Raw genomic sequence first — 12,841 nt, forward strand, 5'->3', positions numbered from 1 at the left:
GGAGGCACCAGAACTGAACCTGAGACCTCCAACATCAACATGAGAGACGAGTGCCCAGCAAACTGAGCCACATCTGCTCCCCTCTTTTTTTTCTTTTTGAGGTATCAGGGCCAGGGATTGAGCCCAAGACCTCGTATGTGGGAAGCTGGAGCTCAACCACTGAGCCATATCAGTGTCTCTGAGTTGATTTTTCATCTGTTTGCTTATTGTTTGTAGTTTTTAGGAGGCACTGGGAAACGGACTTGGCCCAGTGGATAGGGCATCCGTCTACCACATGGGAGGTCTGCAGTTCAAATCCTGGGCCTCCATGACCCGTGTGGAGCTGGCCCGTGCACAGTGCTGATGCACGCAAGGAGTACTGTGCCACGCAGGGGTGTCCCCTGCATAGGGGAGCCCCACGTGCAAGGAGTGCGCCCTGTAAGGAGAGTCGCCCAGCATGGAAGAAAGTGTAGCCTGCCCAAGAATGATGGTGCCACACACACAGAGAGCAAGATGACGCAACAAAAAGAAACACAGATTCCTGTGCTGCTGACAACAACAGACGCGGACAAAGAAGAATGCACAGCAAATGGACACAGAGAACAGACAACTGGGGTGGGGGGGGGAAGGGAGAGAAATAAATAAAATAAAATCTTTAAAAAATAATAATAATAAAAAATTAAAAAAAATTTTTTTTAAAAAGGGGGCACTGAGAACTGAACCTGGGACCTCCCGTGTGGGAAGCAGGCACTCAACTGCTTGAGCCACATCTGCTCCCTATCTGTTGCATTTTAAAAGAGGAAATTGATAGCTTTATCTTAAAAACAAAAACCAAAACCCAAAGCACTCCAAAAATAAGTCTCACTCAAAACTGGTCAGACACAGCTCCAGTCCATTAATGATCTCACTTCTTTTGCCAGTCATGGGCCAGGAAATTTTAAATAACTTGTATTCTTTGTTCCTGCTTCCTAGACTTTTATTAAGTAAGATGCACGAGATTTCAAATTTCTAGGCTGGAAATTTGAATGACTTGTCAAACAGCAGAAAGGTGAAGTGATATTGTCACTGGGAAGTCTTTATGGACTTGTTTCACTTTTCTGCTCCTGGCCCTGCTGATCAAATAATGACTTTAGACAAAATATGATTAGAGTCTGCTTTTCTCAGCCTGTGAAGAGATGCCTATTATTTCAGCTGAAAAATAAGAAAAAGCTTTCATTTTATATTATATTTTATAAATTGGCTGCTTCATCTTGGCTTCTGTGATTTAAAGCTTTTATAAAAAATGTCTTTCTCTGGAAGGAACAAAGAATCAGTTCTTGATAGGCCAGCTGTGCTGGGCGCTGTGCTGGGCTACAGCTACCATGAGATGCAAAATTATAGAGAAATTGGGGCTAAATGTAGCTATAAAAATGGGGAAATGGGAGTGGGGTGGAGGAGTTTCTATAGATTCAGAGGACTCCTTATTTAACTAAAACCACCATTCCCCATTTTAACTCTTTCAACTCAGGATCTTACGGGCGGTTGGGATTTGCAAGTTGTGTTAGTCAACATCCAGTCCAGCTCCAAGCTGATGCCCTTCATGAATTAAGGTAATGCTCCCAAACAAACCCATGCTTCAGAAACACACCAAATGGGTGGCTTTAGAAGTACAAAGGGCCCGATGGCTCTAAGTACAAGTAAACACTCATTTTCTACATCATTTTCTATCATAAAAATGAATTTACATTAAAGAATACAAAAGGCAATAATGTGCTCAAAGATTTATCTCATTATCTAAAAGAATTTAGTATCTTGCTTCAGTGCCACGCCAAAGGTAACTGACACCACCTCAATTTCTATGTTTCTGGGATAAACTCTTAATTTCCCTAAGACTCCAAGGAAGCAGATGGCAACTCTCAAACGCTGACCTGAGAAGAGCTCAGGACTCTTTCTCAGCTGGACTCTGGAGGAATTACACTGCAATTAAGGTCTAGGTTTCAAGATCTCCAAAACAGAGTTAAGACTCTGGAATATTTCTGAAGCAGAGATGACAATAACACAACAGGTAGTTGCATCAGAGCAACTGAGCACTGAGCACAATCCTTCTGACCTTTTTCAGCACCAAGCCTATGAGACTCCCTTTTTTAGACAAGAAAAGATGATAACATCCCAAAGAATTCAAGGGATTTGCATTCCTGAAGTTATACAATGCCCCATATTTCTGATTTCCAAGGCTCAGCCTGGTTAATTTTCTACCACCGCCTGTCAACTCAGAAATCAAACATTTAGGTTACATCTGAAATCATCTTTGGAAGATGTCACTCATCTAAGTTAAGGAACTATGTATGTTGGTAGGAAATGTTTTAAATGCCTTCAAACTTGGTTGCACTAAGTATGAAATTCCTGTTATTTCTATTTTTCGGTGGGGGCGGGCACGGACATATTGCACAATTCAGTTACCTCTTGGACAGTTAATCTTACTTTCTTTCACAATTCAAATGCTCACTGTCTGCTTTTTCAGTTGTTTACATTGGTTTCCTCAAACCTGTTCAGAGGGTGGATCACATATATCTGCAAATGTGCTTTCTGCAGAATCCCATGAAATACCAATAGACTTAATTCCATCACACATGTGCAGGAACAATTTTACCAGCAGGAAACATAGTGTTTTATTTATAAATATTTATATCTTTGCAATGAAGAATCTTGCATTATGAATTTTTTCAATTATTATTATATTTGCTATACTTGTTCATTTGGTTTTCTTATTTGGTAGACAAGAAAGTCACTAGTGGACAAGTATTATAGTTATAAGAGGTTTAAGAAAAAGTTATAAGAAAAAAAACTTAAAATTGAGAAATATTTTTTCATTGTGAATTATCTCTGGAAATCGGAAAAAGATCACCAAGATTGATTCGGCAACCAAACACTCTGGTTTCGCTTATGGTTCCACTAAAATATAATTTGAGAACCACTGGTCTGCACATCACATCAATGTTGTTAAATTTTGTTTGAGAACTCCACGGCAAAGAGATTATTGCCTGATCAGTACAAGAGCAATGTGTAGCAGTACAAGAGCAATTAACACAAGTATACATTGCCAATTAATGAGAGACTTGAAATAGCCTAGGCAGGCTGAGAAATAAAATGGGCACTCGCTGTGCTTGCCCAGAGGCTCTGGAAAGGCAAGCTCAGGGAACTGTGGGCAATTTCCAGGAGCCCCTCCCAGGAAGAAGCACCTGCAGACAGAACCACTCCCAAAGCCCCACCTCGGCCTGGACTCACTGTCTTATCCATGACCGTCATTCTCTTGGCCGCGGCATCCAGGGCAGCTCTGGCCCGGGCACTGATCCGTCCGGGGGCCACCACCACCATCTTGCGCTGTTTGGCAGGGAGCTGGGAGAGGACATCGGATTTGAGGCGTCGCAGCATGACCGCTTCTTCCAGCAGGAGCTTCAGCTCCCCGAGGTTGGAGGAGCCTGAGTAATCCCATCCCCAGGCTTGCTGCAGAGAACGGACACGGCCACACAGCCCCGTTAGAGTCCTCCAGGCCCGCTACACTGCGCGGGAGGCATCCACCACATAACCAGCCCAGGCTTTATTCCGAGAACCTCAAGGGGCTTCTCAATGATAAAGTCCCAAATGATACAAATGAGAAATAAGGAGAAAGAAAAAGGGCAAAAGGAAAGTCGGCAATGAGCTGGACAAAAAACACAGAACCTGGGGTTCTATTATCCGGCATTAACTTTCCTAGTAGCAAAGGCAAAAAAGGAAAACCTAATGAGGCAAGCAACTTGGTGTTTTATTAAAAAAAAAACAAAACCCAAGTTTGTCAGACTATTCCTGTGTATTAAATAGAGAAAGCAATCTTCCCTTGGGTTTATCCTAGAAAGGCCACTGCACAGCATAATAAATAATGTCAGCAGTAACACCTTCATTTGATGAGTTTTCCAGGGGTTTGAAACACTGGTGTTCCATGGGTTATAGTTAATAGTACAGTTACAAAAATGTTCTCCCATCACTTGTAACCTATATACCACACTAATGCTAGGTATTGATAATAGGGGGATTAGGGGATGCTGTATCGATGCATGATTTTTTCTGTAAACCTACAAATTCCCTAATGAAAAAAAAAGTAAACCAAACCAAACAAAAACAAAAAACCCCACAAAAACCTGGTGTTCCTCAGGAAGGGTTACACCAACACAACCAAGCACAATGTGGTAACAGCAACTGCCGTGCTGTTTTGGTGACAGCAGTTGTGGGTAGGAGCGGGGGCACCCAGGCACAAGACTTCTGTTAGCCTAGCTGCAACCAGGGGTAGTTTTTTAGTGTTTACACAGTCCTTTATAAACATGGTTCCCTCATTTATGAGTTAAGGGGGACAGTGAGCTCAAATCTCTACTCCTTGTCACACAGTTGGAAGATGTAACCAACTAAAATAAAAACCCCATCCTTCACAAACATCTTACTGGAAACAAAATTGATACTTTAAAGAAAAAAATAAAGCAGTTGTAAGTACCCAGTTCCCATATACCTCCCTCTCACACCCAGTTTTTCCTATTATTAGCATTTTGTATTAGTGTGGTATCTTTGTTACAACTGGTGAAAAAATATTATTATAATTATGCTGTTAAACTTTAGCCCACTTTACATTAGGGATCACACTTTGTGTTGAAAAGTCCTATGTTTTTGCTTTTTCCTTTTTGTGGCAACTTAAATACAACCTGAAATCTTCCTTTTTATCCCTATCCAAATATGCAATGCAGTGGTGTTAATTATATTCACAAAGTTGTGCCTTCATCACCATCATCAATTGCCAAAACTTTTCCATCACGCCAAACAGAAACTTCATACCAATTAAACATTAAGTCCTCATTCACAAAAAATAAAAAATAAATAAAATAAAAATTTTAAAAAGTCCTCATTCACTTCCCCACCCACCCCCCCTGGTAACCTGTCTTCTAGTTTCGAACTATAAAGAACTTGCATTTTTTGCTTATTTCATATAAATGAGACCACATAGTATTTGTCCTTCTGTGTTTGCCTTATTTCACTCAACATCACCTCTTCAAGGGTCCTCCATGTTATAGTAGGCATTGGAACTTCATTCCTTTTTATGTCAAATAACATTCCATTCTGTGTATATACCACATTGTGTTTGCCCATTCATCTGCTGATGGACACTTGGGTGGCTTCCACCTTTAGGCGATTGTCACTCTTCCTTATAGAAAATCAGGGAGCCACTGAGTCTGCTGCCTTGTATTTTCAGCCCCTTGAATCCCCTCTACCCTCCCCTGGATTGTGAGCTACCTGAGGCTAGGAGCTAAACTGGCTCATTTTAGAGGGTCTGAGGACCTAGCATAACTGTTGAGACATGGTAGGGATCTTTTTAAGAATGTGTTGAATTGAAACTGGAAAGAAGGTCAAGGGAGGAAAAATAAAGTGATCAAAAGCTCTTTCTTTCTTTCTTTCTTTTTAAAATATTTTTTTGTGCTTCTTTCTTTAAAAAGTACTCTGAAGGGAAGTGGATGTAGCACAAGTGATTGGGCTTCTGGCTACCACATGGGAGGTCCCGGTGCCTCCTGGAGAAGGCAAGCTGGTGCAGTGGGCAGGCGCAGCAAGCTGATGCAACAAGATGATGCAACAAAAGAGACACAACAAACCAGGGAGCTGAGGTGACTGAGCACCTCTCTTCCACATGGGAGGTCCCAGGTTTGGTTCCCGGTGCCTCCTAAAGAGAAGACAAGCAGACACAAAGAGCACACAGCAAATGGATACAGAGAACAGACAACGACCGCAAACAACGAGGGAGGAGGGAATAAATAAATAAAATAAATCTTTTTAAAGAGTACTCTGAAATCAACTGGAAGTTCTCAGCAAATGCCTGTAGAAAGCCAGGAAGTTGCAGACGAGCTCAGCATGGAAACTCTTGGCGCTTCTTGTAATGCATGAAACTACCTTTCCAAAAAAACCAGCTTTGGCCTAAGGATGACATTAAATAAAAATCTTGCTGGGAACACGTGGAAATCAAAATTAATTTGGCTATCAAGCTGAAGTTCTAATATTGTCAGCTCTTACTTCTGTAGGTCCAAACCCAACAATACAAAAGGGTTTAAACTGGACTTTGGAATAATCACAATCCAGCAAGCATTTACTGAGAATGTAACATGTACGAGGCACTGGGCCGAGTGGCAGGAAGGATGCAAAGATGGGAAAGCACTGTCCGGGTCCTTAGGGAACGTCAGTCCTAACTCTCTGCTCCACAGTGTAGGAACAGCACATGCTTGCCTTATGGGAATGGGAGGTGCAGGCAGGGAGAGGGAGGGAAAAGAAACTTCAAGGATGATACCTCAGTTTCTGCTATGAGCCTGGGGAGATGGTGACCTGAGACTGGGGTATGGGAAGGGACGGTTTGGGGAGGAATGGTAATGAATTCCACCTTCAGCCTCTTCTATCAGCTGCTCAACATGACCTCAGGGGTCAAGGGAAAGAGGAGCCTTTTCAAGAAAGTGGATCATCTGCAGAGAGGACAAAGGTCCAAATCATACATGAAGAACTTTGAGGGACCATGAAAACTATATGCAATCAATTGAATCAGACTGACCCACAAGGAAAGTGAATTATGGATTTTGTTAAAGAAGTGTGTGGCCTTCAAATACATTTAACAATTGAGAAAGTTCCTCCTTCAATAAGCAGCTAAAAATGGTTTGCCATTAACTTTGCAAAACACTACAATTTACATTATAAGTACTTCAAATATAAATAGATAGTTCTAAAGTACTTGATTTTTTTTCTTTTAAAAATGTATTAGAAAAAAATAAGGCAGACAACCTTACTAACATTATGAACTTGCAAAGCAAGTCTTTTTCCTCATAGATGGCACATGAGTGAGCTACAGTCATTTCTCCAATGTGCCAGTGTCTAGGGGCTCGGCACACTTGTGATTTGATCATGAAGCAGGACTCCCTGAGGTCTGAATTAATGAGGTTTAAGGAAGAGGAGGTTCGACTGCAATGGCACTTGCATTTACAGGGCTTCTCTGCTGGTTTTAGAGAACCAAGACTGCACAGACCGCAGCTCCTGAGGCCCCTGCTCCATGGGCACGAGAGTCAGAGAAATGACCAGGAGGTAAAGGCTTCTGGCCTCTGACCAGGCATGATTCAAAGGTGCACTGAGGGAAGCACATGTGGCTCAACGAATTGGGCTCCCATCTACCATATGGGAGGTCCAGGGTTCCTCCTGGTGAAGGCAAGCTGGCCCTTGCAGAGTGCTGCCCATGCAAGGAGTGCTGGCCCATGCAGGAGTGCTGGCCCATGCAGAGAGCTGATGCACAAGATGACACAATGAAAAGAGACACAGAGGAGAGATGATAAGCGATGCAGCAGACCAGGGAGCTGAGGTGGGGCAAGAGAATGACTGCCTCTCCCTCATTCCAGAAGGTCTCAGGATCAGTTAATGGAGCTGTCTAATGAGAATACAAGCAGATACAGAGGAACACACAGCGAATGGACACAGAGAACAGACAGTGGAGGGAGGGCGGAGAAATAAGTAAATCTTAAAAAAAAAAAAGGTGCACTGACTAGAGCCGCCCAGGGCAGCATGGGATCAAGCTTCCTCTATTTCCTGTTCCACAGTCCTCTGTGCCGAGTGACCCTCACCCACCTCATCCACTTTCTTCCTTCTGCCCTGAGCTTCAGCCTCACCTCTAGCTCACCTCAGCGCCCTTCTCTCAGGCAGCCCTGAAGGCTCTCAGATTCCACCTGCCTACGAATTGGCCACTGGTCCCTTCACTGGAAAACACTCAGCTGAACCACAACAAACCAGTTAAAACTAGAAGGTGCCATGCTCATCGGCCTGAGGAAACTCCCAGGTCAGGGGTGGGTGTGAAGCAGAGCTAACATCTCGGTCCAGCTCCCTGGCCAGTGCTCCGCCAATCATGTCTTGGCCAAGGAAAAGGAAGTGCCAAAACTGGGGTGAGGGATGGGTGGGCCACAGGAGGAAGAGAAAATAAATACCCGCTTGGCGTCACAGTAGCGAAGTCCAAAGGTGTGAAACCGAGGGAAGAAGGTTGGCTTGACCGCAATGATCTGGCTGTAGAGCTCCGCGGGCCGTGACATGGCTGGAGTGCCTGACAGTAAGATCACCCTCTTGGCAACCTAGAAAGCAAACAGTGAGGTGGTGAGAACACATAAGAGCACACAGGGGATACCCAGATGCTGCCAGGGATGAAAGCTGGGTGCCACCGGGAGTAGCTAAGCCCCCTCAAAGCTGGCACAAGCACCTGTCACTTCAAGGGCCCCCGGCAAGCTGGCAGTTCTCAAGCTGAAACATCTCAGGACTAAGGGTTGCTCTAGATCACAAAGACATTAGAACCTGGCCTCGCTGAAGCAGCCAGTGTGGCTCACAACCTGGAATCACTAAGTGAAGGTAGGCCAGAGAAGAAGGCCCTGCCTGGTCAGAGGACCCACTGGCATTGTCCACGTGGGCAGCTAGCTGTCATCTCCTCTTAAGTCCTTACTCGCGGCCTTCAGGGCACTCTGCCTATCTTCGTGTGAGTACAAAACACATTATGCTGAACTCTTTTTCTGTCTCCTTTACTAGACTGCAAGCTTCTTGAGATCAAGAAGCAGGCTCTGTTCTTTTCTTAAAATTTAATTTTTTCCCCTTATTCCAGTCCCCTACCTTCACCCCCCGGTTGCCTGCTCTCTCTGTCCATTCGCTGTGTGTTCTTCTGTGTCTGTTGTATTCTCATTAGGTGGCTCCAGGAACCCATCCTGAGATCTTCCAGAGTGGGAGAGAAGTGATCATTCTCTTGCTCCACCTCAGCTCCCTAGTTCACTGAGTCTCATATTCTCTTCTCTATGTTTCTTTTTTGTTGCGTCATCTTGCTGGGTCAGCGCTCCATGTGGGCAGCTCCACTCCTGGGCAGTCTGTCCTCCTGCGTGGGGTTGCACTCCTTGTGCAGGGGCCACTCCTTGTGCAGGGGACACCCCTGTGTGGGGCAACACTCCTTGCGCACTGCAGTACTCCACGTGGGCCAGCTCACCACATGGGCCAGGAAGCCCTGGGTATCGAACCCTGGACCTTCTATGTGGTAGGCAGAAGCTCTATCCGATAAGCCATATTCACTTCCCTAGGTTCTGTTCTTTATATTCTGTAACAGAATCTGTAACATATTCTGTTCTGTACATTCTGGGACAAGGTAAGCAATCAATAGATGTTTGCTATATGCTGAAAAAATCCAGAAGGAAGCTAATTAGTATCCTAGAGAACGTGGAGTGAACTCCGAGAATCCAGCAATGGGAAAGGCAGCGAGAGTGGGGTAGATAGCAAGAGGTCTGAACTGCCTCCAGAATGCATTTCTGACATCCAAGCTGATATCAGATAGTGACAGTCGCAACCAGTCGTCTCTCATCCCCAGGGGATGGTATCAGGACTGCCTATGTATGAGCTTCTAGTTTAATTTTCCTGACTCCAGCTCATTTGGCACTTAATAAGGACTTAGAAAGGCAGGGCCCAAGTCCATTTGCCCTAAACTCAGTCCGGATCTGCAGCAGCCTGCTCAGCAGCGCGCAGGATGGAGAGAAACGGAGAACTCTCGGCTCCTCAATACCCTGACAGCAAGCCGAATGAGGGCGACTGGACCCCAAATCCCAACTGTCTCTTATTCAGATGGGAAAGAAGATGGGATTAAAAATGGAGACAGGCCCCAGTGTATGGAAACACAGAACTGCCAGAAATTACTGAAGGTAAGATTAATTTCAGCTCTGGAAAGGGACCCTACCGTGGAGCTCAGTTGTCTAGAAACAGCTGATTAAGCATTGTAACCCTGAGTTAATGACAGCAGAATAAGGCAAACGCATGCAGTAAATCACCTCAGGGGGAAATTAGATTTTCAAATGGATGTGCTACCTCATAAAAATAAATAAATAAAGGTGCACCACCAGGAAGAAAAACATTCTTTATAAATATACAATATACACAATTGTCAAGATGCCCTCTGCCCTCTCAGCAACTGCCAATACCTAATTCCATTATGACAGGAGAGCTATGAATTTCTGCAGCTATAATTTTCCACAGTTCAATTACCCAGGCCTTCTAATTTCCTGCACGGTTTAATGCAGACTCATTAAAATAACAATGAGCTGCTTGAATGACGTCTATAGCACCGCTTGCCTTGGCTCAAGACCATTTCAATGAAACAGGAAAAATGAAAAGTCTTATCAATAAGGAAAAATCTGCCCATCATCCCAAACCTATTCCCCATGTGACCATGCTTGCCCAGGGACCGAGCCTGGGCAAAAATGGTTCATGGATCAAGTGATGGAAATTAACCCCAGGGTTCTCTGTCAGAAATTTATAGGAGGTGGTTAATACTCAGTCAGGTCTCCGTACATTTTCCAGACTAGAAAGATGGGATTGTTGCAAATGGAAATTTGTGGTTATTAAAAAGAAGAGGTAGCATTATGGAAAAAGAAGAAGGCCGTCTTTGAAAAGAAACCAGAACAGCATCTTATTATTACGGAATGATTTGGGCTGCTCCCTGCTCAGTCCCAATAGGTCTGAATTTGAATTGCTATCACTGTATATTAGTCAGCCAAAGGGATAGAAAATACCAGAAACTGGTTGGTTTTTATAAAGGGTATTTATTTGGGGTAGGAGTTTACAGATACCAGGCCACAAAACACAAGTTACTTCCCCCACCAAAGTCTATTTTCACATGTTGGAGCAAGATGGCTGCCAATGTCTGCTGGGGTTCAGGCTTCCTGGGTTCCTCTAAGCTCAGCGCCTCTGTTTTCTCCACAAGGTCAACTGTAGACTATCAGGCAAATGGCTCTGTCTCTCTCTCCCTGGGGCTCCAGTTTCAGCATCAAACTCCATCATTAAAAGCCCTCAACTCTGTGCTTTGCCATGTCTTTCATCTGTTAGTCCCTACCCACCAAGGGGTGGGGAATCAATGCCCTAATAATGTGGCCCAATCAAAGCCCTAATCATAACTTAGTCACACCCAGGTACAGACCAGATTACAAACATAATCGAATACCTATTTTTTGAATTCATAACCATAATAAACTGCTACACATTGCCATCTAATAAGCTTTTAATCCAGGTCCAGCTGCACAGGATTTATATGGTTCATATGCTGACCCTCGACCTCTCAGAATTTCCAACCCAGGAAAGCATCAATGGACCCAACAATGCAAATCAACAATTGAACACTTTACAGTTAATTCCCTTGGCTGAGGAAAGAAAGCAGCACATAAGAAATCCACAATGAGAGAAAGTAATAATAAAAAAAGTTCCTTGTTAGTGTTGGAAAGATAGATGTTTGACATGAGCAGACACTACTTCGGGGCAGACTACTTTCAAAGCCAGATTTCCTTTCCTCATGGGCCAGGGTGGGGAGGGCCCTACAAAAATAAAGCTGATAGTAGGACACACTGGTATGTATAATTTGACAAAGAAAATCCAATGCAATAATTCAAAGTAGATAGCTCACACAGAGATTTTCTAAAATGAGCCAAGAGAATGTTCTATTGGAAAGAAGAGAGCTAAGGTTTTAAGTTCATACAAGAAGCAGTCTGGGAACTCTTCATCATCTTCCATTGGTTTCTCTCTCTCTCTTTTTTTTCTCCAACCAAGCCAATAACTTGCTTTACTGAATTATTCTAATTGGCTCTAACATACCTCACCAAGACCCCAAACTAGAAAAAATCCATACTCCCTGTGGCAGTTTGATATTATTTATGAATTCCAAAAAGCGATACAGATTATAATTGTAAACTGGTCTGTTCCTCTGGGCATGATAACCCTTTGACTGTATTAGATTCAGCTGAGACATCTGATTAAATTATGTTAAGATTAGGGTTTTGATTCAACCACACCATTAGAGAGCAACTTAGCATTGAGTCCCAGTTCCCTTGGTAGGCTGATAAAACAGACTCTCACATGGAAGCAGATACACAAAGAAGCAGATACATGAGAAAAGAGAGAAGACATGGAAGGGGATCCTACGGCCCTGGGAAGAGAGTTGAGCCATTTGCCTGACAGCTTATAGCTGACCTTGTGAAGAAAACAGAGCAGCTGAACCTGGAAAGAAATGAGCCCTAGGAAGAGAGATGAGCCCTATGCTAGTCTACAGGTGAGATCAAAAGAAGCTGGGACCATGGAGCCTTAAGAGGGAAGAGGAAGGCTGAACCCCCGCAGATGTTGCCACATCTTGCATTAACACATGGCAACAGACTTTGGGTGAGAAAGTACCTCTTATGGTACCTTGAGTTGGACTCTTTAGGGCCTTGTATCTGTAAGTTTCTATCCCAAATTAATACCCTGTATAAAAGCCAACAGATTTCTGGTACTTTGCATCAGTACCATTTTTGGCTGACTAATACAACCCTCCAAAGCCCCTGTCCCATTCTTAAGTCCAGAGCTATTTTCTTTTTTTTTTTTTTAAGATTTATTTAATTTATTTATTTCTCCTGACCCCCTTGTGGCTTGAATTTGCTGTGTCTGTTTGTTGTGTGCTGGTCTTTTTAGGAGGTACTGGGAACCGAATCCGGGACCTCCCATGCAGGAGGGAGATGCCCAACCAATCACTTGCGCTACCTCCACTCCCGTTGTGTTTCCTCACTGTGTCTCTTGGTTGTGTCATCTTGTTGCATCAGCTTGCCATGCCAGCCCATTGTGTCAGCTTGCCTTCTCTGGGAGGCACTGGGAACTGAACCGGGACCTCCCATGTGGTAGGTGAGAGCCCAGTTACCTGAGCCATATCCTCTTCCCAGATCTATTCTAAGCAATGTTTCATTTACAAACAGGAAATGGAGAAGGCAGGTGACCTCAAGATAGGATCAAGTCCATACCATCCAAGTGACCCAGCACT

General features: G+C 43.9%; 1 protein-coding gene across 7 annotated transcripts in view; it reads right to left on the reverse strand.

Moving 5' to 3' along the window:
* The window catches only part of SMARCAL1 (SNF2 related chromatin remodeling annealing helicase 1), a 57,478-nt gene that overhangs the window by 16,950 nt on the left and 27,687 nt on the right, over positions 1 to 12,841 (reverse strand). For all 7 annotated transcript variants that reach the window (XM_004469602.5, XM_004469599.4, XM_004469603.5 and 4 more), the window contains exons 11-12: positions 7,977 to 8,117; positions 3,244 to 3,462 (exon numbers count right to left, since the gene is read on the reverse strand). In XM_004469602.5, coding sequence (XP_004469659.2) covers positions 3,244 to 3,462; positions 7,977 to 8,117 — 360 coding nt within the window. The remainder of the gene's footprint in view (positions 1 to 3,243; positions 3,463 to 7,976; positions 8,118 to 12,841) is intronic.

This window comes from Dasypus novemcinctus, chromosome 7, assembly GCF_030445035.2.
Source record: "Dasypus novemcinctus isolate mDasNov1 chromosome 7, mDasNov1.1.hap2, whole genome shotgun sequence".
Taxonomy (NCBI): Eukaryota; Metazoa; Chordata; class Mammalia; order Cingulata; family Dasypodidae; genus Dasypus; species Dasypus novemcinctus.